Source organism: Amphiura filiformis, chromosome 11 (assembly GCF_039555335.1).
Source record: "Amphiura filiformis chromosome 11, Afil_fr2py, whole genome shotgun sequence".
Taxonomy (NCBI): Eukaryota; Metazoa; Echinodermata; class Ophiuroidea; order Amphilepidida; family Amphiuridae; genus Amphiura; species Amphiura filiformis.
The window spans coordinates 53,508,261-53,534,172 of record NC_092638.1 but is presented as its reverse complement, the minus strand read 5'-3'; the positions used below and the strand labels follow the sequence as shown (position 1 = coordinate 53,534,172).

Here is a 25,912-nt window from a genome sequence, read left to right as displayed (position 1 = left end):
GTGTGTGACTGTCAAGTCAACCCGGGGAGGGGGGGAGGCAGTCAACCCGGGAGGCACTCAAATCAAACTTGAAGTCATCCTCAAGCAGAAAAACGCCGAAAAGGGTAGGGATTTCAGCCTGTGGCACGGCCCGCGTGTGCCATGATAAGGGTATCAATTTCAAGCATTTTGCAAAAAAGGTAGGTTTTTTAGCCACTTAGGCGTACAAGTTGGTGTTATGGGTAGTGATTTTCATGTTTTGTCGAAAGCCTTTTTCCATGTATTTTACATACACAGCAAAAAATATTGAAGTCCGTATGGGAGCCAGAGTCCCGGGCCAGAGTATTAGGCCTTTATTGTATCAGAGAAAAGGGTGTATATTTTGAGTTGATCAGTGTTAAATGGTTCCTATTTTGCTCCCAGGTCAGTGATAAGGGTTCAATTCTTTACTTTAAGGTTGGTGTTTAGGGTTAGGAATTTGAGGGGCTGTCAAGTTTGACAGCACTAGAACTTGGATCATAAAAACTCATTGATACAGCAGGCAATTGGAAAGTTTGGAATCATGTGCCCAGCCGACCAACAGCGCAGAAGAGAGAAGAAAATGATGGAGAAACCAGTACAGTAAAACTGTATTGAATAATCTTCAACTGTATGTATCTGTATTGTTTATTGTTACAGGGTCTTGGATGCCCTGTTGGCTCTATTGTTGCTGGTGACAAAGACTTCATTGCAAGGTATTGTAACTATTTTGTGAATGCTCATAAAGCGAGGAAAAAAATCCCTGTTCTATCATGGGGGGATGGAATTTTTTTTTTTTTTTGCATATGACCTTAAAAATCACCAAAATCTGTAAATTAAAAAAAAATCCTGAAATTTTCAAAAAAGATATTTTTTTTCAAAATTTCTTAAAATCTGGGTCGATCGGGCATGTAGCAGATGTTTTTTTTGCCTAATCATCTAATCACAGGGTTCTATATGTTGAAGCCAAAAGTTGGATTACAAAAGTTCTTTCGTTAGGGAGAAAGGGGTCAAATAATAACATTTGTAAAAATCTAGTTATCGATGTCAAAGTTGATCTTTAGCGTTGGAATTTTCAACATTTCAAGGAGGGGAGCTCGGCCTCATAACAAAAGCACTCTCTTTTATAGGACACCATCAAACCTATGGTTTGTTTCCTATTATTGTGGAAGGGGTGCTAATTACAATAGCTTCCAGAGAATTATGCTCTGATTCACACACACCAGGGTTCAAATTCGGCTGTATCGCATATGCTCCACATTTTGAAGTAACTGCTACCCAATTTTGCATTTGTATAGCAATTTTTATAGTGCTTTATTATATGTGACCCCTCCGCACAACTGAGCCCTGAAGTCGCCAATCATCATTTTGAGATATTCAACCAAAATATTCTGCTTGAAATTAGCTTTAAAATGATGTATATCATGTCTATAGTACTTGACATTTAAGTAGTGAAAATCAATAAAACAGTCAATAAATCCTTTGTTTCCTATTGTTTATTGTTAAGTTCGATGGAGCATATCTCAATAGTGGCACTGGCGACATCCGGGCTCAGTTGTGCTGAGGGGTCACATATGCAAGTATCCTGATTATGATGAATTGGCCAAAAACTGCTATGCAAAATTTTTTAACGAATTCGAACCCTGACACACACCCCCTGTTAATGAGCGACATCAGATTACCGATCTGTTGTTATGATTGCCAGACAATTGAATTAGCCAATCAGAACCCCACCTTGGTGTTTACACTGTGTAGGCTCTCAAAATGTAAACAAGTGCCGTTCTTCTCTGTCAGCAAGTGTAGATCCATTTCTATTACCTTTCCCAAAAACTCTTAAGGATCATCGGGAATTACAAATTCAATCTGTAATGCTGGCTTCATACTTTCTGCCGCTTCATCATGCCGCTCCAAAATCGTATTTTGTTCTCAGACGTCAGAGCGGCACCGCTTCGAGTTGACTTGAATTCCAGCGGTGCTGCCGCGGCCGCAAAACGGTGGAGTGATCAATATATCGGCTTGCCACTGGTCACCGCTAGCGTTTTTGGTGTGACTCCGCAGTGAAGTAAAATCATTTTCAAAGCAGCAAGCGGCAGGAAAGTATGAAACCAGCATTACAAATGGAAACAAGTTTCCGGTTTCTTTCTTTGTTTTGTAGCTGGATGTATGCAATTAAACACGGTGTTTTTTTTTTGCTAAAGTGCATTAATTTTGAATTAAATTTAACAAAATATGTGTACATATCAAAACGATGCACTTGTCGGCTGCTACATGTGTCTCATTTCATATAATAGCTAGGAATGAATACCAGACTCATCTCAAGTGGAGGTCACTTCAAATCATCCCCATGTCACATGGAAAACAGATAACATTCTTTAAGCATGTGACTTGGGGATGATTTGAAGTGACCTCCACTTGAGATGAGTCTGGTATTTATTCCTAGCTATTATGTGAAATGAGACACATGTAGCAGCCGACAAGTGCATCGTTAGATATGGATGTACACATATATGATCACAATTTGCATATTATATCTTTAACAGAGCACTGAGACATCGCAAAGTTCTTGGAGGAGGGATGAGGCAATCTGGGATATTAGCTGCTGCGGCATTAGTAGCACTGGATAAGAGTGTTGCTAGGTTACATGTAGACCATGACAATGCCAAGAAACTAGCTAAAGGTAAGCCAGTCAATTAAAGCCATAATGTACGATCTTATAATTCGATCTTGAAATTGGTTAATTTTTTTCAAACCTGATTTTGTTTTGCATATTTGTAATATTTACACATGTCCCAACTTGGACCTAAATGGAATCGGCCAAATTTGTTGTCTTTGTAGGTCAACAGAGCACAAAGTTCGACATATTATCATAATTTAAAAATTATGATAATATGTGACGTGTCATGTCAAAAGGAGACACTTTTGGGCAGGATCATAAATGGAGAAATAGCCAAAAATCTGCCGGTGGGTGATTTTTTCACAATTTGGGTTTGTTGCAAATTTGTGATGTTATTAATGCTAAAAATATTGTCTGATACTTTCAGACCGGAATATAACTGGTATCTTGTAGTTTTTGAGACATTTTTCAAGTTAATTCCTACTCTCAACATTGTCAATAATATTTTTAAAGGCCAATATCTCAATTTCCAATTTTATAATACCATAACTTTCGAACTCAATATCTTCGCTTAGGAATGTCCGATTTCATTGGGGGAAACGGCGTTGTGGAGCAAAATATCTCTATATTTAAGATATGTAAAAAACTCAAAATTCATAACCTGCCCAAAAGTGTCTGCTTTTGACATGACACGTCACATATATCCTCCCATAGAACTGCATGTTAAATGGCCAAAATAACCAGTGAGGTTTCTTTCACTTTACCCTGTTATTTCAACTTAAAATGGACAGCAACCCTTCCCGGGAGTTATTACTAATATCATTTCAACATTTTGAATAAAGAATAACAAAATTAAAATTTGACGGAAATCGTACTTTAAAGCTTTAAAGACAGGAACCCCATGGAACACCACTCCCTTTCTTAGAATGGCCCTGATTGATTAATTACATGATAGATCATTTGGTAGACACCAATCGAAATAGAGGTTTTTAATCACTATGCAATTTTAAGCTTAAGCCCTATTCTTACCGTGTCTCTGATTGGATGAATACATGGTATAGCCCTCTTTGTAACCAATCAAAGTTGGGCTTATAGAGGCTGATTTGACTGGAAGTACCAATGTGACTAATCAGAAACAAGTGAGATAGATGTTTACTTAGTTGGTTTAAAAAGTGATTGATTAAGAGTCAGTCAGCAACCAAGGGAGTGAGGGATTGGTTGGTTGTTGCCTATACCTACATATACCTACAGGGATCAGAAGCAAGCACGTTTGTGTGAGCCATGTCTGTTATGGCAAAAAATTGACCCTTTTTGTGTCTCACTTCAGAAAAATGTAGTATACTTTAGAGATTTTTAAATTGATACAAAACCTGGAGACACATTTAAACAAGGTCATGTATGCATTTTAAAATCTCTAAATATCACCATATTTGTCTGAATTGAGACACAAAATGAGCATTTTGGGGCAATTTTAGCTGATTTTAACAAAATTTCCACTTTTTTACATGAAAATTGTCAATTTTTTATTTTTGGCCATGTTAAATGATTTGTTGATGTAGTTTAGTCAACCTACAATGATCTATAGTTGGTTACAGGCCAATAAAGTGGATTGGTGATTCCAAATAGATGCCATAACAGAGATGGAACACACATAGCAGAATCTAAAGTACACACAAATAGGCTCGCTTCCTATCCCTGTAGGTATATTCGTCTCAGGGTTGTTGAGTGATTTAATAGATGATTAGAATCCACCTCATACTGAATCGATTAAAAGTGGGTGTGTGATTTGATTGAATGGGGGTATTGAATGAGTGAGTAAATGAAGGAGTGAGCGGTTGGTTTAGTGGGTGAGTGAGCAAGAATTCACAAGTAATTCTAAATTAGTTAAATGAAGTTTGTTTTATCTTTTTGCAGGCCTTGTTGATATGAAGAGCTCGGTATTTACAGCAGACCCACAGGCTGTTGAAACCAATATGGTAATAATCCAAATCCAAGATGGCACCAACCCGATGACCGTATGCCAGTTGCTGGCAACGCGCCATGAGGGAGAGGAAGCAGCTCTTGGCCAACCCGTCCATATGAAGATCTTCCCGTTTAATGGTTCTTCCCTCAGAGGTACCTTCCATCAGGATGTCAGTACAGATGATGTGGATTGGATCTTAAAGAAGTTAAAATTTGTGTCCGATTTGTTGAGCAGTTCGAAAGGGAGGCTGTCATTAATGGTTTGACAAAATTGAGCTTATAATGCAGTCAAATTTTTATAAGTTGTGAGGCAGAAAAAGATTTTTTTTTTCTTTCCAATACCAAAGATGTATATTAATCCACCAAACAGTAATTTCCCCCTTGAAATATTTTCCCAGGACATGAAGAAGCTTGTCCTGGGCATTCAATTTACTGCATCTGATTGTGCTCTATCAACCAAATAACACTGTACACTAAGAACAACATTTGAACAATTGCGATCTGATCAAGCAACATTTGGATATACAGTGGCAACTCGTTAACACGAACCCTCTTAACATGAAGTTCCTGATAACAAGAAGTATGTTTCACATTCCCAAGCATACATTTCACATGTTATTAGAACTGGATAGCATGAACTCCTGATAAACAAGAAGTAAAATTTGAATTCCACACAACTTCGGGTTAATGAGTTTCCACTGTAATGGGAAACTGTTTTCACTCTGATGTGGCTGTGACGTCAACACGTTGAGACAGCTGTTTCGCCTGCGCATCTATGCGGTGTCTTTAATCGCGTGTGTATGTACGCCAGCACTTTGAGGGTAAGCTAGCGATTTTGAGCTGCACCCAATGAAATGTGCAGACACATCAGAGTGAAAAATGGTATACACCTCCATGCTTTAACAGCATTATCTATTTTTTTGGAATGATTTCTTGGAACTTTCTTGGTTCTTTACAAATCATGCATTTGAAAGAATTAGGCGACGAAAAAAGAAAACCCTGTTCTGCTGGCCCGACAATTTGGGAAAAAAATTTTAATGTACAAATGAATGCCAACCCAAATTTTGGAAATTTCAGGAATTTTTTTTTTTTTAATTTTCTCAAATTGGTGATTTTCAAGATATCAATTCTCAAGATTTTGGTGATTTTTTGGGTCATTTAAAAAAAAAAAAAAAGGCCGACCGACCCTACTTGAAATAAGGTCTGTCCACCCGTAGAACAGGGTTTCTTTTTTTCGTCGCCTTATATATATATATCTCAAGATTATTATAAAATTGTAATAATTAGAAACCAATGCTTCCGATTAATAAAAGCGTTATGAATTTCTAAACCACATTTTCTTAATAGCTTCAACTTTAAATCTTAGCCAGATCTTTATTAACCCCCTGAGCACTACCTGCCGATCTAACATTGCCTCTGATTGCTCAATTACATGATATCTTTGCCAATAACTCACCCCAATTTTTTTTGTATGGTGAAATTATTCTAACAATGTTACTGATTGGTCCATTTGATAATGAAAACTTCTTTTTGGCAAATCCGCAGATAGTTCTCATGGAGTTAAGGGCAAAATAATTAAAAATGAGACAAGGTAAATTCATTCAAATCGGCAATATAGCACATATGTGACCCCTCAGCACAACTGAGCCCGGATGTCGCCAGTGCCACTATTGAGATATGCTCCATCGAACTTAACAATAAACATTAGGAAACAAAGGATTTATTGACTGTTTTATTGATTTTTCACTACTTAAAAGTCAAGTACTATAGACATGATATACATAATTTTAAAGCTAATTTCAAGCAGAATATTTTGGTTGAATATCTCAAAAATGATGATTGGCGACTTCAGGGCTCAGTTGTACTGAGGGGTCACATATTTCTGGAATTTTCTCCATTTTAAATCCAGCTTTTGACTGAAAATTATCCAACACCTCATTTGTGCATTTTCAGTTACCTTATTGGCAAATAAGAAACGGTAACAAATTGTCCAATTTAAGGACATTGCCAAAATTTGTGGTTTTTTTTATTAGGTTTTATGACCCCTGGATAATCATCATCAAATTTGATATTAAAGGGGCATTTCGTGATCTACAGCTTCATCCCCCCACTTATCTCAAAAAAAGTTGAGATTTTTATATCACTGGAAACCTCTGGCTACATAATGTTTATGTACAAAATATTTCTTGCAGATACACATAATCATGCACAACTCGCAAACGCAAAATCAACTGAAATTTTGGGAATAAGCTTTTTTCGTGGATATGTACTGAAAAATGTCATAAAAAGAGGATGCTAGGATCACAAAATCCTCCTTTAAATGACAACTAAATGTGACCTGCTACCACAAAATGAGCATAAAGTCACAAGTTGGTAGTTTTGAGACATCCTGGCTACTGAGTTGATGTTCTTTGTTTGCTGCGCACCTGCACAAGCCAGTAGTATGCCCTTCGTGAATGGCCCATTGTGCCCCCATTCAGAAAGGACATACAAACCCTTGAACAGGTTAGTGTGAAACAAATGTAAAGCACCAACTCAGCAGCCAGGACATCCATTCTCAAAATTACCAACTTCGCAACTTCACGCTCATTTTGTGATACTACTCAAAGTCAATATTTTCATGCGAGATGATATTTTTGTGATTTTGAAGATTTTGTCAATTGCGCGAGAATTAAATTTCACGGTTTTGATATTGATACAATAGAAACCTAATGCAAAAGGTCATTTTCGCGAGTTTTTATTTTAGCGATTTTATGTCCACTCGCGAAAATAAAAACCTCGCGAAAATTTCTACTTTTACAGTAGCAGGTCATAAATGATTACAAACAATACACAGCCAAGTTGTATTTGCTATATAAAACATTTATTTCAAGAATACTATAATCTACTACAATGTATAAACAAAGTTACTTGCATTACCAATGCTAGCACTTATTAATTTTATACAATATATACATCTTTAAAAAACGGAATGTACAATATGTAGGGTTTAACCCATAAGGTACAAAAGGAATGAGACAATTTTATCACTTGGTGGCATGCATGCATACATTAGTAATCAATATTTACAAGGTAAAATTGCATTCAAAATTCTGTCGCAATATATTGGTGGGCTCATCAAGCAAAAAAACTGATATTACTAATTAGGTCTTCATGCTATCTAGGCAAAATATCTATAGACGAATCCAACGAGCCAAGTCATGGTCAGGATTTGGTCGGCCATCTTTGGGTCCCCGCAACACCAATAACCCGCTTAAAAATCGATGTTACATTCTTTTGTGTTGTAAACTGTCATCATTCTTTTGTCTACTTGTAACACAGGTGATATAATCATGAGTTTAAAATGCCCTCCAAGGCTGCATTATTTCACATTTTAGGTGAAATTGAGTCGACGGGGACTTTGGCAGCCAAATCAAATTTAATTTTGGCAGGAATCTGTTATGCTAGTTGGATTCCTTGCATCATTTCCTTTCTGAAAATGTACACTTTTATATACTTCTCATCATTACAATTAGAGATACAATAAAACACAATATCTAACTGGCCAATTCTCAAAAGATGTGCTTGCGCTGTAAGCGTGAGGCTTTGCGTAGTAGGCTCGACACAAATATCTGCATACCCAAGTTGGCTCTCATGATCCAGAATTAGATATTTTGTCTATAGTTACTGTAAATCAACTTCATAATTAAAACATCACAAGATGGCTTCAAAATGAAACTGTTACAAAAAAAGCATTAGTAATTGGATTATAAATGCACAAAATTTCACACACTAAAAATTCTCACCCCGGAATGGAAGATTTCTTGGCTTTCTCTCATAAATCAAAATATATTTGGCACTTACGTAGATGTTCCTGGAATGAAAATAGGCGATTCAAAATACTCACTAATAATCTGCAAGGTATGTGGGCGTGCCCTATACGCTGGGTCGAGCAAACATAAACTAAAGCGATACAGACTACCTCGAGTCACAGGCGCTAGCTTTGAAGTTCAGCATGTTCTGTGTAACTTGGCGTTACTTGATGCATATATATACTTTTACGTGCGCGATCAAGGAGCCGTATGTACACGTAAGAAACCATGCTAAGCCAACATAGCACTGAACTTCAAAGCTAGTGCCGGTGACTCGAGGTAGATATATAGACTAAATAAGACTATTATAAGTCCCCTGTGCTGTATAATGCTGTGAATTTACTTTTAGGACATTCCTCGTATTCAGAATGCAATTTGGTGTGTCTAATGTGCTCTCAGGTCCCACAAAAATACTGCGTGGGTGACCGAGTCCCGAAGCAGAATTGTTTTGGCAATTTCTTTGAAAAATTGATGATGATGACAGCAAAATGCTATAAATTATACAAATGTATAAAAAGTAATTTTGAACATGGTCTAAATATATAACTTGCGGTACCTTTATATAAAATAGTCAATACAAAATGTGTAAAAAAAGAATTGCATATTAACATTGAATCAAATTACAAATTAACACCTACTGAGGCATGCACTATCATTGCGGTATAGTCCACATGTCCTTTTTCAAGCCATTTTGGGGACTTTTTACCACAAAGTCCCAGACTTTTCTGAGTCACCAGTTTCTACTGTATTTCCTTGAGTAGAACTATGTGGCTTATCTGGAAGACAAAATATATTGCTTTTATCATATGCATAGACAAATTTGCTAGCTATTGGAATACAAATCTGAGACATTTTGATTGCATGACTTTGCTGGCAAATAATGACTTTGCTGGCAAAATACTTACTATAAGACTACAAAATTTTAAAAAAGTTCCTAATTACAATAAAAAAGTTCCTGAGTCAATTATATACATGCATTCAATGCAGGCTGTCCAACAGATAAATCACAGGGTTACGAAATTGGGAAGACCAGAAGAGTTAACACACTCAACTTTTTTGAGTTTAAATCCATACACCTAATGAGAAATGACCTAGATTAAATCTGCCACACAGTGGGTAAAGATATCAAATGCAGATTCAGGTAGCCCTGTGACATTCATACTTCCTGTGTGGGAGATTAAGGTCATGTGTTCCATAAGGGGTGTATTGATTTCAATTGGAATAGACCTTGTCCTTCCCCAATGTTTTTGACGATGCCAAAAATTGACAGTGTCGCAAAGGAAAAACGCATGTAAATTGTAGGAAATACACTGGCCTGATCAGATGCCGGATCCAGAGGTTAGCAGGGATTGGCTTTTAAGTTCATGCTGCTTACTACTGCTCACCATATAGCTCTAAAAGGTTTTCAATGCTCCCCTAAAGACAGTTCATAGGTTAGCATTTAAAATTGAGTTCAATATACAATTAATAATTTCTAAATTAATTAAAAATCATCAATGTCCTCCGGTGGATATACACTTAGTATTTTCTATAGGAAATAGCACACGTCCTCGACTCTTCGCCGATGCAGCCATATCTACCGATGTTGGTGTCTTTTGATCTGATGATTCTAAGCTTAGTGATGTAAGCTCATCCCCAGGGATCTTGTAACAGTCACGACACACAGCCATGTATTTATCAGCACCTCCAATGACCTCAACCTGTGAGTTAAAATGGAAGGAGAATGGCATTTGATTGAGAGATATTTTCCAGATAAGAAAAATTTGTGAAGACATTTTTTGTTGTTGTTAGACACGAATGCGGGTAGCTTGTCCCTTAAAAGACTGCTGTCTTTAAGAATATTTTGCATTAATCTCATTTGGTAGTAACTAAAGAATTTGAAAAAATCTTTTTTAGTCAGAGAAGCAGAAAAATCATTTTGATGTGATGACGATATCTGGGGAGGAAGGGTTTTAACCTGGGCTTGACTGCACAGTATAACCTGGGCTTGACTGCACAGTATAACCTGGGCTTGACTGCACAGTATAACCTGGGCTTGACTGCACAGGCTTGACTGCACAGTATAACCTGGGCTTGACTGCACAGTATAACCTGGGCTTGACTGCACAGTATATCCTGGGCTTGACTGCACAGTATAACCTGGGCTTGACTGCACAGTATAACCTGGGCTTGACTGCACAGTATAACCTGGGCTTGACTGCACAGTATAACCTGGGCTTGACTGCACAGTATAACCTGGGCTTGACTGCACAGTATATCCTGGGCTTGACTGCACAGTATATCCTGGGCTTGACTGCACAGTATAACCTGGGCTTGACTGCACAGTATAACCTGGGCTTGACTGCACAGTATAACCTGGGCTTGACTGCACAGTATAACCTGGGCTTGACTGCACAGTATAACCTGGGCTTGACTGCACATCCTTAAAAAAAAAACCATTTATGCAGATCAAGCCACACCTGGCCATCTTTGTAGTGAATGTTGTCGGTTTGAAACTGGGATAGAAATCTGCCACACATGTGAGAATTCTAATAACAACACTTTATGATAATCTCCTATTTTTCTTCACTTGGCTGGTGTTTCGATTCATAAAGTTTACGCAAATGTTGAAATTGAAAATAGTTCCTCCAGGGTTGTAGCCATGGTGGTCGGCACTGGCCGGCAGTAACCAGTACTCAGCCTGACCGACTGGCACTCAAGGGAATTATAGGTCTTACCGACCAGCACTAAAATGACAAATTGTCCTCAAAACAGCTGTCAAATGCCATTAGTATCAAGTAATTGGCATTCTGATTCATTTTGCTCTTAATTTTAGCCGGCACTAAAATTTGGCTAGCTACAACCCTGGTTCTCTCAAATATACCAATACTTACATCTGTTTCCATGCCTATTCTCTTGGTATAGGAAGCTTCCCTGTAGCATTGCATACACACGGCATTCAACTTGATCACATTCTCTGCTAGTGGTACTAAGCTCAGGATATCTCCAAAACCCTGAAAAGAACAACATTAAAAGTTTTTCGGTTTAGGATCCGTATCTCTATGGTCATGCATCCTGAATTGGGATACCATTTAGGATGACAATATTACATCATTTAAAAAAATGACTTTGTTATTAATTACCGGTATTTAACTACCTTAATCTGTCCCAATACCTTAAAGTTAGCACTCATTTTAAAGCCCATTCAGTTCTCTTTCATTTGATGTTCAAATTAATTATTACGACCAATTCTAATTTAAAGGTTCAGGGTGGCGGAGTCCGGTCAGGACACAGGTCCCCAGTTGAAGTCTATCAACACAGTTAGTGTTCTTAAACCTTTATTAGTCCCAATACCTTAAAGAGTTGGCATTCATGACATGTTAAAGCCGATTAAAAACACTATCGGGCTTGTTGGCTAATTAAGTTATTAAATTCAAGGCTTTTCCTATACGTTCTACGTACTAAGCATGCATTTATGCTCCAAAATGTTCTGAATGTCACATATGTATCTCTTGAAAGAGTTGCCCTACTGTACCTACTACTGAACTCTAGCCTGAAAAGTTTATATGAAGGGAAAAAGTTTCCATTTTCCAAAGTCCTTTTCACGTACCAAGCCTTGAAATAAGCGGGCGCGGGGAGCAAATTTGCTCTCGTACAGCCACCAATTGCTCCTGGTCCTTGTACAATTCCCATGAACCAGGAGCAATTTTCTAGAACAAATTGCTCTTGGTTACAGTTTTGCACTTGATGCAGTAGTGCTGGTATTATATGCAGAAAAGGATTACTATTTGTAAATTGCTCCTGTTTCTTCAGAAATTGCTCCTGGTTGTTGTAAAACCCCAGTGAACCAGGAGCAATGTTCAAAACAAATTTCTCCTGGTTCCAGTCACGTACCTTTCTTTGGTATGTCCCATCAAGTGCAGCAACAATAACAATCTTCCCTTTATTGGCCATTTCTTCTGCAAACTTCACACAATCTGGAAACTGATATTTTAAAGAGGAATTTGTTAAAATAAATTGAGAAAACGTTTACTTGCTCAGTTCATCATGTTTGGATACGCGCGAACATCACATTACATCACTCAAGTGTGTATGTTTGACTCATAGCGTTCATAGTTTCTTCTGCTCCCACTTTGCGTAAATAGAGCCTTGAACATCAAGTGCACATGTCCCGACTCGCGAGCGTACATGGCTTCTTTATGACCGGATAAGCGGGCATTAATGTTGTTTATGCTCGGCTTTCGACCAATCATGCACGCTTTTACATACCCAATTTCTTTTCCCCTAACCGTGTAGAAGCTGCAGAATTTGGACCTGATTATCTCTTTTCACCTATCACCAAGGCTTCAAAATTGGGCGAAAATTGGACAAATAGATTCTCGTAATGATTCTCCTAGGATGGGTTTTTGAATGCACAGTACAACAAAGAATCAGTTGTTTCCATCAAATCAGTTATTTCAAGCATGGAAGTACTTCCATGTTTCAAGCAAAGACATTAGCAAAGAAAACAAGAAAAGCAAAGCAAACACCGATGCTAAAGGCTGTGGGAGGTGACTGATAAATTTAGGAAATAATGAAATGTTTTCTGGTACTTACAAATTGACCTTCATCTATGCCTATAACTTGGCAATGTTCTGCTTTCTCTGCTAGTGCGTACAGTTTTTCAGTTGGTGTAGCTTCACTTACTTGTCTGAAATAAAGTAAAACCATTTCAAATTTCAAATCAAGTACAAGGGATCATGTACTCCACACCCATCACTAGGATCCACAACATACTCATCTATCAGGGCACAGTTTTTTAACCCCAATAAATGTGTACATTCATTGAATGACCTTGAAAATTTGGGTACAAAGACACATACCTGCAACTTGGAAATTTTGCACTCTGTTTAATTGAGGTTACTGAAGTATGCCATATGCCATTGGGATGATGACATTGTGGTCCATAGTGCATCCAGGTGTTAGGTGCAGCCTGATTGCACTTGATGTGCAAGATAACATCCTCCCTCACCTGGGGGGTGGTTCTGTTTACAGAAGTTTGGGGTGTACTCATACAGATACAATCTTTTTGAGAATCTTATGGGACAATTCTTACCATAAACTAGGGGTGTGATTTTCGGGTAATTTTGTGACCGGGGTACCCGGCATGTTTTTCGGGCGGGTAACCAGGTTCCCGAAATTGAAAAAGAAAAAAGAAAAATTTAATTATTTTTTCCGGTATTTTAGTGTCCCAGGACCTAGACCTAAATGCTAGGATCATTCATGGTTGACCTAAAACAAACAAACAAAAAACCTACTTTTTTATTTATTATCTTTTGATGGGTAGAGGACGCCTGGTTTAGGGTTCCAGGAAGTAAAACGTCCCCCATTTATCACAAAATATCAATTTTCTTATTAAAACATAAACATTGTGCAATTTTTTTAATTTTTTTTTAATTTTTAGGTCAACCATGAATGATCCTAGCATTTAGGTCTAGGTCCAGAGACACTACAATACCGAAAAAAAAACTTTAAAAAAAACTTTTAAAAACTTTTTTTTTTTTTTTTTTTTTCATTTCGGTACCCGGGCTGGGAATTTCCTGCCCGGGTAACAGGATTCTCGGGCGAGACTCACCCGGGACCATCGATATAGAATAAAAACTAGATAGCTAAAGGACCAATCACAGGACGAGCTAGCTGGCGGAATGGCGACCATATGCTAATTAGGAGATTGTTGTTTATGTCAGTGACGTCATTTTTTGCCAAAAATGTTTGTGCCGAAAAATGACGAACAATTTCAGTTTTCTTTTCATTACTATTATATTGTGAAAAACCATATAGCTGTGGAGTTAGTCCAATATGTTAGGACAATATTCAAACCGAGGACCCCATGTTGACACTGGCTAAATAAGCTGTATTTTCACTCGTAAGGGTGACAGTCACTGTTGCAATTTCGTCATTTTATTTTTCACGGACGAAATGAGAAGATGTGACCTTTTGAGGTCATTTAGTAGAACTTTTTACCAGTCGTTTTGATTTTCGTAACAACAGTTCGCCCTTTGAAAAGTGAACTTTGACGTACGTGGTGCGAAACTTTCTTGCCACCACATGCCAAGTTTTCTTACGGTGCTTCCCAATTGTTTTTATTGTGTGGTTGATCAGTGCATGAGCGGTAATGACACACGGCACCAGTGCATTCGCTTAACTGCCTTGCCCGAGACTCACTCACACCCTTACCATAAACCTGTGAGTTGCCTTACCTATCATGTGTTGCCACACCATTCTCATCATATCTTGTGTCCTTTGCATATTTAATTAATAAACATGTGTAATTGGCTATCTGGAAACGCTTGATTCTCCTGAGTAGTTCAGTTCTGAAACAAACCAACAAAGGCAGATCGGTTTACTAATACTTTCACATCTGATCACACAAGCCCCATTTTCATGATCTATGAAATGAACCTATAAGAATGTACATGTACAACGTGTTGCCAAATAATTCTTGACCCAGTATACAAAATGTATATGACATAAATTTCGATAAATAAGGCCTTAGGGTATTTCATCTATAAACGGGAGTCCCAGTGGGCACACCTGACGTTGAAATCAGGTTAAAATTTTGACGTTGACTGGTCAAAATTCTAATCTTAGATCTTGAATGAAAACATCCGAAATACTCCTGTCCGTTTAAACTGGAGGTGTGATGAGAGCAGACTAATTTTTAAGGCATGGTAAAAAAAAATGAGTTTATGTGTCAGTTCTGGCCTGGTGTATTTGAAATTGGTTGTTGTGACCTCTTCTGGAACGGCTTATTTTAGGGGTTGAAATCACATTGTATTTGCAAATGGACAACCTGATTTAACCTCCTTAATTTTTGCATTGAAAGTTGGTTGAAATCAGGTTGAAATTTCAACGTTGTATCAATGTTGAAATTTCGACCTTATTTCAACTAATCTAGGTTGATATCAGGGTAAGTTGAAACTTCGATGTTGTTGCAACGTTGATGATACCTAGCGTCGAAATCCTACCCCGTGCCCACTGGGCATGCTGGAAGTGTTTATAGTGAATTTGTACATATTTTGTCAAACTCGCTGACATACGGTGACATGCTTTATGTATTTGTCCGGAACTTAATAAATTTTTCATACTACTAGACATAAATGAAACAAATAAAAATATATTCATAAAAAAAATACTTACGATTTTCCTGAAAACATTGGTCCGAAGATCACCTGTGAATTTCAGACACAAAATATTTTTGTTAAAATTAATTTGAATGGAATGCCCAGGTCTAATAAAGAGAAACATGTTGTTCACATTCTGTCTAATATGTTTTGATGAATCCCAAGTGTGTGAAAATTATAGTTGGGCGACTATCACTTTTTTTCTAGTCGACAGCAAATAGTCACGACTACGACTATAGTCGCGATTATATACCTCATATATAGATTCCTGTCATCTGATTGGTTAAAAGTGCAGTCATTGAATTAGCTATGCCCTCCTTTTTAAGAATTACGTAAAAACTGAACTATTCCCGGGCAATAGTCTTTTAAAAGACTATTCCCGGGAATAGTAATTTTCACATCATCGGCGCATACGATGTTGTGTTCGCATTACGCGCGTGATGGCGTGTTAGCATTACGCATGCGGTGCCAACGCGATGCCTGCCAGTTGCGTGATGGCCGATCGGTTCATAACGAAAAACTTTGTTTGTAAATTTTACCATGGCCTATGAACAATAAAATATGCCTTTTAGTTTTAACCAATCAGATGACAAAAATCTATATTAATTTGGTATATAAAACAAATATTGACTGCTTTATTCGGGACATGGTTAAGATTATAGGCCCGCGGTGATCTCAAAACCATGCTATGACCCTCGGCTGCACCTCTGGTCATAGCATGGTTTTGAGATCACCTTGGGCCTATAATATTAGCCATGCCCCTCATAGCAGTCAATATTTGTATACTATACTATCTGTGGTTAGAATTGGACCAAAAAATCGGGTGAAAGTTTGGTGCAAATTTACAATAAAAAGACCAATCTAATGATGATTTATAGACTTTATGATTATTGTTTGTATAGTGTTACTATTGGTAAGACAATGACTAATGTTTTTATCACATTTTCACAGTTTATATGTAAGTATTTGGTTGGTTTTAGTGCAGATATCTGGTGCTTTTAACATGATTTTGTAACATTTAAATATAGTTCCATTTGACGACTTTTGGTTTTCAATAGTCGTAGTCGCGACTACCAGTAATAATCGCGACTAACGACTATTGGCGACTTTGTCGCCCAACTCTAGTGAAAATATTGGATCCAAATAATAAAATTGGATGCTTTCCGTTTATTTTTTACGCCCAATATTTATTGGTCTTGTTAATGTTATGAGTTTTAAAATATATTTTTAAACTCATAGCTCGACTCAATAAATATGGAATCAATCGATCAATTTTATATCAAAATCTGCCAACAACACTTCAAATCAAATGATTCCAGGGCGAATATTCATGATAATTAATATATTGAAGTGACAAAATTTACAAGACTTCGGATTTCAATCGTTTTGAGTGCATGGACTGTGCATTTTATAAGCAAGCTTAAACACAAGTTTCTGTACAGTAATTTCAATACATTTATCAATATGATCATGATGATGTATTTATTTTCAGGTAGGCATTCTGTCATGTCTGTACACTAAATTACAATCATACATACATGTACATACAACAACATCAGACATAATTTTTTACAAACAATAAAAAAAATAGCCTTGACAAATTTACAATTACATGCAGAATTGCAGCTTTTTTCTAGTAGTACTTGCCTGAATCTGTCCCCTTTTTCTGCATGCTCCAATATTTAGCGAATCTGTACAGGCCATCATCTTGACGGAGTGATTATTTACCAATTTTCAAACCTAAATTGCTGAGAAGATACAGAGCTGCAGAGACGTTGCCAGCTGATCAGTACGCGGCTTTTCTTCTGATCGTCTTCCGTTTTGTACTTTGGCGCGTTTGTTGGCGTAAATGTCAAAGGTTAAAAATTTTCATGAATGGGCTTGTTTCAACCAATCACAGACCGATTTTAACAATTTGTTCATAAATTATTCATGAGGGATTTGTTGTTTATTGACCCCGTGTAATTCTTAGTCTCTATCACTGCGTTTGAAAATATGAAATATTTTGTTGGGATGATGCAGATGGCCCGGCAGATGGTAAACTCACCATCTATATGCTGAAACAATTAGAGTGTTTTAATTTTGATATTATGATGTGCTATATACAAGTAATAATTGAAACACGCCACACAGAAGAATGCACCGTACCGGGAATAGGCGGGATATGGGCGATTATTTTACTTTTCCCTTTTCTTCTTTTATATATACTAGCGGGTACCCGCGCTTCGCGCGGGCCCCCGCTAGATGAGTAAATGGGAGCGGTTAGTAAACGGGAGCGGTTAGTATAAACGATGGAAATGGTAATCATGTCAATTGGTATCGCTTTTAACAGCTCAATTATTACGCGGTTAGTGATGCAAACGACGTTCTTTCTTTCTTACTTTCCCGTTCTTTCTTTCTTGCTTTCCCGTTCTTTCTTTCTTGCTTTCCCGTTCTTTCTTTCTTGCTTTCCCGTTCTTTCTTTCTTGCTTTCCCGTTCTTTCTTTCTTTCTTGCTTTCCCGTTCTTTCTTTCTTGCTTTCCCGTTCTTTCTTTCTTGCTTTCCCGTTCTTTCTTGCTTGCTTTCCTCCCTTTCTCTCTTGCTTTCCCTCCCTTTCTTTCTTGCTTTCCCTCCCTTTCTTTCTTGCTTTCCCTCCCTTTCTTTCTTGCTTTCCCTCCCTTTCTTTCTTGCTTTCCCTCACTTTCTTTCTTGCTTTCCCTGTCTTTCTTTCTTTCTTTCTTTCTTTCTTTCTTTCTTTCTTTCTTTCCCTTTCTTTCTATCTTTCTTTCTTTCTTTCCCTCTTTCTTTCTTTCTTTCTTTCCCTCTTTCCTTCCCCTTTTTACTTATTTTGTCTTTGTCTTTCCTTTTTTTCTTTCAGTTTCTCTCTTTCCTGCGTTCCATTTCTCTTTCTGTTTCTTGCTTGTTCACTTTCTTTCTCTCTCTCTCTCTCTTTTCTTTCTTTCTTTCTTTCTTTCTGTCTTTTTTCTTCTATGTTTTCGTTTCTCTCTCCCTTTCTCTTTCTTGCTTTCCCGTTGTTTTTCTTTCTTTCTTTCTTTCTTTCTTTCTTTCTTTCTTTCTTTCTTTCTTTCTTTCTTTCTTTCTTTCTTTCCCTCTTTCTTTCTTTCGTTCTTTCCCTCTTTCCTTCCCTCTTTCCTTCCTTTTTTCCTTCCTTCCTTCTTCTTTCTTTACATAGGCATAAATCCCGGGATGAGTAATAAATTCCTCAATATTTCGATAAGTGGCATGTTCTACTGAATCACCTCCATGTTGACGCATGTATGTGGGTTCCTTTATTTCTTTCGTTCGTTCTTTTTTTATATGTGTTTCTGTTTCATCAAGTAGGCCTATAGCAACATTGGGTTTCAAGAAGGTTGAGTTACATAGCGTAAATTCCGGTGTTGGGGTGGGTATAACCCCCCAATGTTTTGATAAGGTCAATGGTCCGTACAATCACCCCAAGTTCACACATGTATAATAGATGTGGGTTTCTGACAAAATTAACCTCATTTTTGGCCAAACTAAAAAGTGCCAATTTTTGCGGCCTTCGTGCGAATTTGTTCCACTTTTGCACAATATAATTCACCAGTAGGCCTAATTAGCTTGCCATAAATTATTCTGTCGCCAAGATGCTGGCTTCACTGTAGGCCTATTGCAAGAAATTGATTTAAACGGACCCATCCCCCATGCCATGTCAAGAGAAATCTACGCCATTGTTAATGTTGCCAAAAAGATGCCGGATTCACTATTAATATGCCTACTTCAAGAAATGTTTTCATCCCTCCCCTAATGTCAAAAAGAAATCTACGCCACGGATATTTAGCGGTTGCGGTTTTATACCATGCTATAATCTGCTAATAATGTCCCACACTCCCCATCGAAATTCATCACAACATGACAAACGAATAAACTCAAATTACTTTCCAATACCGTATATATGCCTAGGCCTACCTTGAATGTAAAATCTTCGGAAAGTCATCACAAAAGAAGTTTCCGAAAGTCATAATTTGCATAAACGAATGCAGTTGATTTATTATTATAGCCGTTGCGGTTACCATGCCGCCGCATAATGCCCACTCTCCGTCGAAAGTCACCACGAACGGATAAACTAATATCACTTTCAAAATTATTAGATCACTTGGACCATTTATTTTCAAAATACGTAACTTAAAACCACCTTTGTCTCAGCCATTAATTTGTTAGTTCCGTCTAAGAGATGTGATATTTTCCGTCTTAGATGAAACTGGAAGTTTTGTTACCATTAGCGCGTCGGGAAGTTGCCACGACCTGTGCGTAATCCGCGTATAGCAACGCAGCAACGGACCGTAAATAAGCGGGCCACCATTGGTTGATCTACCGAATAAATCCAAATAATTATTTGTATTTATTAATTTATCTATCTATCTATGCATTTACCATTCATCTGGAAATGCTAGAACTTATTTATTTATCTATTTATTAATTTATAATTTATCTATAATCTCCGAGATGATACCGATGAATCGATCAGTTCCTCTTCAAAGTATCGATTATCGGCAAGTTCCTCTTTAATAGTATAGATTCTTACATTTTTTCTCCTTTTCTCATTTCCCTTTCTTTGCCTACCTTATTTTCTCCTTCGATTTTATGTCAATCAAATTTACTATATCATATTAGCTTATGGGTACATGCCACTAAATAGCTTTCCATAGACTTTACGTGCAAAATAGGGGTCACGTTTTAGGCTATAAGTCGAGTTACGTCTTACTTTGAAATATATATTTGATATCATCTTAATCAGAACAAAATTCTGCATAACATATCTGAAAATGACATCATATTTTAGGTCTACTTTTTGAGAAAAACAGCGCTATATAAAAAGCCCTATTTTCCCGTGTTTACGTCCGACTGCTAACCGCGTTTTGACCTCGTGTTTTAATGCGCTCATCATCGTAAACATCACTCAAATTTTCGCGTTTTTGTTCAAATTAGTAGAGATCACATTCACAAGTTCTAGCAAAACACGATTTGCAACACTAAAATTGTTAATATTGTACCAATTTTGCACAATTTTTATGCAAAGTTGGGACTATAGTCGTGATAAACTTTTACCGGAAACCGCTTCACACGCGGATTTAGTGGCATGCACCCTTATCAGCAGATGCAAAGAGTAAAAAAAAAATCCCGGTGGGCATGAGCCTAGTCTACTGTAGTAGACCATTTAAATTGATCATCCCTCTAATCCAGGGGCGGCGCCACGGGGGGGGGGGAGGGGGGCAATTGCCCCCTATGATTTTCAAGGGAAAAGAGAAAGAGAAGAAGGAGAGAGAAAAGGGAGGGAGAGAGAAGAGAGGAGGAGAAAAGAAAAGGAGACATTCCCCCCTGGCCATGGTTAGAAGGAGGAAACTCCCCCTTCGGACATCTTGCCCCATGTGGAATGCTGACCTATAGGCCTATACGCGGTTTTAAAGTTGTTGGTTCTTATATTTTGGGCCCATTTTCGGCAAAATTTCCCCCATAAAAGTCACATGGCCTCTCTTGCCCTTGCCTGGCGCGGTAACACATCAAGTCTGTGTCATGCAGCAATTAGGCCTAATCATTATAAATACGTTTACTTTCAGTCCGATATCACACAACTTTTACGGGGTTTCATCACATTGTATTATCCAAAACCTATACTAGAACGCCCCTCTCAGAAATAGTGTAAAAATTATGCAATTGGCTTCATTACGGCCGGCCAGGGGTGTAGCCAGGATTTATTTGGGGCTGATTTTGAAAAGGTGGACCTGTGTTGGACCTTAAAATTTTGACCAAAAAAGCATAAAGAACCTAATTTTTTCGCTCGCTATACACTCGCGAATGGGCAAATTTTGTCCTTTTCTGACTGAAAAAGCATAAAAAACTTTATTTTTGCTCGCTACGCTCGCAAAGTGCACCTTTCGGCTTTTAGTGATCATAAGATCATAGGAGGCTACTACCTCCCGCTTACGCTCCTGATTACGGCTTTCAGTTTGAAATATTTCCAACCTCAAGATACCCCTCATAGCTCCTCATTCATATCATTTTATCGTGCCAATTTATATAAAAAAAACCGGCATATCATATACAATGCAACTGACTTAACATACACCGCGTTTCGATCAGAGGCGTAGATCCGACCCGGGGTGGGGGGTATAACCCCCCCCATATTTTGATAGGGTAGATGGTCCATACAATCATTCCCCAATGTTGACGCCTGTATGTGGCCGTTTCTGACCAAAGTAACCTCATATCTGGCCATTTTAGCCTTAAAAGTGCCCATTTGTACCATGAACTTAATTTGTTGCCAAAAAGTGCTGGATTTACTAATTGAGTAGGTCCATGCCTAAAACCAGCGGGCTGAAAGTCGGGCCCGGCCCGTGAATGAAATCCATAAAAATATCCGGTTGGAAAGTAAATAAATAACTCTAAAAAGGGTGAAAATGGTGCATAAAATGGCTTCATTTTAAAAATTCCAAATTCTGAGGGGGCACATCCCCCTCAGACATCCCTGCGTCGCGCAAGCAAGCGACGGGCAGCGCTGTCGCGCCGCATACAAATTTTCAAAAATTGTTTTGCCCCCCCCCCCTATCAAAATACCCTGGCGCCGCCCCTGCTCTAATCCCAACATGATATGGAAAATTCCCCTGTTCTGATCCAACAGCTATCTATTAGGCCTACTGGCGTTGTGGATGTGTTGTGTTTTATGTATGCCTATGGAATGATACGAATTGTTTAAAAAAAGGAATGCAAAGCATTCTAGCATGAGCCTCAGTTTTACCTCCAGGAGGACTATTTGCGAAAACAATTTCAATTTTAATTATAATTAATCATAATTATTCTATATCTATAACAAATTACCGAGTTGCAAAACTTTTCATGATAAAAACTCGAGGTGACCGCTACATATTAATAATAAAACCCATTAAGAAGGCGACCAGCATCTCACGGGGGGGCTTTCACAGGAGAGCCCCTGGTCAGTGTGGCGTAGCCGGGGGGTCCTCTTCTTGCCCCACTGTGGAATGCTGGTCGCCCTGATATGTAATATTTGACTTTGGATATACATTTTTGACAATTGTCGTCAAAGTTTGCCATGTCCCCACCCCTTATAAGAGTTGGCTTGCCCCCTCTTTGCCCCGGCTCTTTGCCCACCCTCTGAAAAAGTGCTGGCTCGGATGTTGACTGGGCTAGGGAGTGTTCATACTTTGGTGGGGCCGTGGGGGTGGAAAGGTTGGAGCCTCGGACATAAAAAGAGATCCCCTAAAAAAGGTGGATTTTTTTATCCCTCCCTCCTTGATCTAAAATATTTTGACCCCCCTCCTCATGTCCTAAAAATGAAACCAAAAATATATCAAAAAAAATCGTTCAGAGTTATTACTCATTGGAGTCAGTCTAGTCATAGTGTTACACCCAAATTGTAATTAAAGTGCGCAAATTTGATGCTAGTAGTACACAATATTGAATCATGCGCTCGGAACGCCCGAAAAATTTGGAATGTGCATGCCTTGTTGTACATTTTATAGGCCTCAATTTTTGTTACACCCCCTGTACATGAATTTTCTATCCCTTTTTAGGACCCAATTTTGACCCCCCCCCCCCCATATTTTCCAATCTCCCCACCCCATCAAACTGAACACTCCATCCCCACTAAAATGATAGTAGGCCTAAAGTTAGGCTGGTTGACCTCAGCTCTACACAGTGTTTAGTGATATACCTGCATGTAGCGTAGGTCTAGACCATGGGACAAGGCTTGCTAAGTGCTTCAAAAAGTAGTTTTCGTTCTCCCTTTCTGGGTAGAGGATGGTTTATACATGAAAATATAGCTATTATATCACTGATCAATAATATAACATTTCCCACTTTCAAAAGTTGCACGTTACTGTGTAATTTAGGAGTTATTTGGGGTTAAAAATGTGTTTTCGTGACTTTTTTTCCATTTTTGCCCAAAAATGTCAAATATTAAAATAGCTGTAACTTTCAAAATAAATTGAGTAGAAATTTCATTTCTATTGTAGATGTTACATATTACATGGATGTATAACACTGGTGAATAAAAATGTCACAGCACAACTCTAAAATATTTAAAAAATGGCAAAAACCATATTTTTGTGCTATTTCAGCCATTTTGAGCTAAAATGTAATTTTTGTATGGGGAAAAAAATAAATATAAATTTTATTGATTTAAAAAATATGTCAACCTAGTTATTCTGAACAAAAAAGTTAATGATGGTGAATGTCTGTGACCTATAGTTTTTGATCTATGGCCCTTTCAAATTCATGGACTAAAATAGCATGTTTTTGTTCAATATTTCCAATATTACGTCAAAAATGGTCCTTTATGGCCATTTTAACCAACTTATTAGTTTTTGGAAAGTGGGAACTTCACTTAATAATATGAACATGTAATTGTACTTTAATGTTAAGCTATTTCAAGATCCACTAGTATGCCCACTACCGGGGTAGCAGCAATTTTATCTACTTTCAATGCAGTAAAATGATGACTAAAATGATTTTGCTGCATTGAAATTAGTAAAATTGACCGATATAATTGCTGCTGCCATGGAAACCGAGCTACCATTGGATCTACAACTAGCTTAAAATGAAAGTACTATAATATATCCATAATATATGTGAAGTTCCCACTTTCCAAACACTGAAAATTTTGTTAAAATTACAAAAAAGGACCATTTTCAGCCTAATATTGGAAAAATTGACAAAAACATGCTATTTTAGTCCATATATGAATTTGAAAGGGCCATAGATCAAAAACTATAGGTCACAGACATTCACCATCATTAACTTTTTTGTTCAGAATAACTAGGTTGATATAATGACATATTTTTTAAATCAAGAAAATATATATTTATTTTTTTTCCCATGCAAAATTACATTTTTAGGTCAAAAATGGCCAAAATAGCACAAAAATATGGTTTTTGCCATTTTTATTCACCAGTGTTGGAAATCCATGTGACATGTAACATCTACAATAGAAATGAAATTTCTACGCAATTTATTTTGAAAGTTACAGCTATTTTAATATTTGACATTTTGGGCAAAAATGGAAAAAATCACGAAAACACATTTTTAACCCCAAATAACTCCTAAATGAGTAAAGTAAAACGTGGGAACTTTTGGATATTAATTCAGACATATATTTACTCTTGATTTGTTATGTTTTCATGTTCTGCCCAAGAGTGGACTACGGAAGTGAAAGATAAATGCCTATGTCCCATAGTCTATATAGGCCATATTAGTTTTCAGATAAAGTTAGGGGTGGTGCAATAATTATGTGTACCCCCGGGGTGGTGAATTATAGGGGGGCAAAGATTTTGGCAGGCCAAAAGGGAGGGGCGGGCAAGCATTTTGGCAGATCAAAAGAGGGGTCAAGCGCTTTTTGGCAGGTCGAAAGGGCGGGGGGAAGCAATTTTTGGCACAGATATTTTGGGTACCATTTTATATTACGCCCTAAAAAGGCGTAGGAAAACGTTAGGAACACGTTCAAATATGCAAAATTTCCTGCTCACTGCGCGCGCTCGCATTATATTGATAAGACAATTTAAGGTTTTAAATTCGGGTTCCCCAAAATCTTGCATGTGTAAGGGGGGGGCAAAGATTTTTTGGCACGTCAAAAGGGCAAAGGTTTTTGGCACGTCGAAAGGGGGGGCAAAGATTTTTTGGCACGGCAAAGGGGGGGGGCAAGCGATTTTTGGCAGACCATTTTATGTTTCTGCCATCAACTTTTGAAAGCAATTTAATTTTTCTAACAAAATACGTTCATCTGATAAATGCATGTTTTTCTGAAACCGTCAGTTTGTCTGATTACTAGTTTTCCCGCTAGTTTTATGATAAACATATTTTTCTGATGAACTGTCTATAGGCCTATAAAACTTGGCCTTGGTTTTATTTTATTATTATTATTATGTATTCATTTATTTATATTTAGACTACCCCGTAGTCCACCTGCCCATTGTGCATACTCTGGACATTGTATTTAAGCTTAAAACTCTGATTTAATTAATGTGTGCACAATTGATAGATTTTCACATCTGATCTTTTCAGTCACCCTACTCCCTCTGTTTGTTAGCATCCCAAGTATTTTTAACATGGAATTTCGCGATTAATAAACTGGCAGATTCTAAAATCAGAATTGTTCAGTATTGAAGTGCCAATACAATAATGACATTATGATATGTTGCTTTCAATAATATAAGCCTACGTACACTTTACTTTTTACTGTCACTAATATAATTATATAAACTTTTTCATAACAATTTTATACTAGTATTTTGATGTAATAAATATGATAAAAAATATCAGTATAATTTCGAGTTCAACTAAATGCTTTCATCATGATTAACATTAATAACATGCTT

The 25,912-nt window shown here is 37.5% G+C and overlaps 2 protein-coding genes across 5 annotated transcripts in view; one reads left to right on the top strand and one right to left on the bottom strand.

Annotated features, from left to right (window-relative positions):
* The window catches only part of LOC140165002 (uncharacterized), a 38,063-nt gene extending 32,157 nt beyond the window's left edge, over positions 1 to 5,906 (top strand). For all 4 annotated transcript variants that reach the window (XM_072188412.1, XM_072188410.1, XM_072188409.1 and 1 more), the window contains 3 exons: positions 658 to 713; positions 2,538 to 2,674; positions 4,526 to 5,906. In XM_072188412.1, the coding sequence (XP_072044513.1) occupies positions 658 to 713; positions 2,538 to 2,674; positions 4,526 to 4,839 (507 nt within the window). In that variant the 3' untranslated portion in view covers positions 4,840 to 5,906. The remainder of the gene's footprint in view (positions 1 to 657; positions 714 to 2,537; positions 2,675 to 4,525) is intronic.
* A 1,508-nt stretch (positions 5,907 to 7,414) lies between these two features.
* Positions 7,415 to 17,386, bottom strand: LOC140165004 (thymidine kinase, cytosolic-like). The gene is made up of 7 exons (XM_072188413.1): positions 17,214 to 17,386; positions 15,583 to 15,614; positions 14,643 to 14,756; positions 13,000 to 13,093; positions 12,298 to 12,387; positions 11,298 to 11,417; positions 7,415 to 10,124 (listed from the first exon to the last, which is right to left on the bottom strand). Exons 1-7 carry the CDS (start codon positions 17,271 to 17,273, stop codon positions 9,918 to 9,920), a joined length of 717 nt encoding a protein of 238 aa, XP_072044514.1. The 5' UTR covers positions 17,274 to 17,386; the 3' UTR covers positions 7,415 to 9,917.
* Positions 17,387 to 25,912: the final 8,526 nt, after the last annotated feature.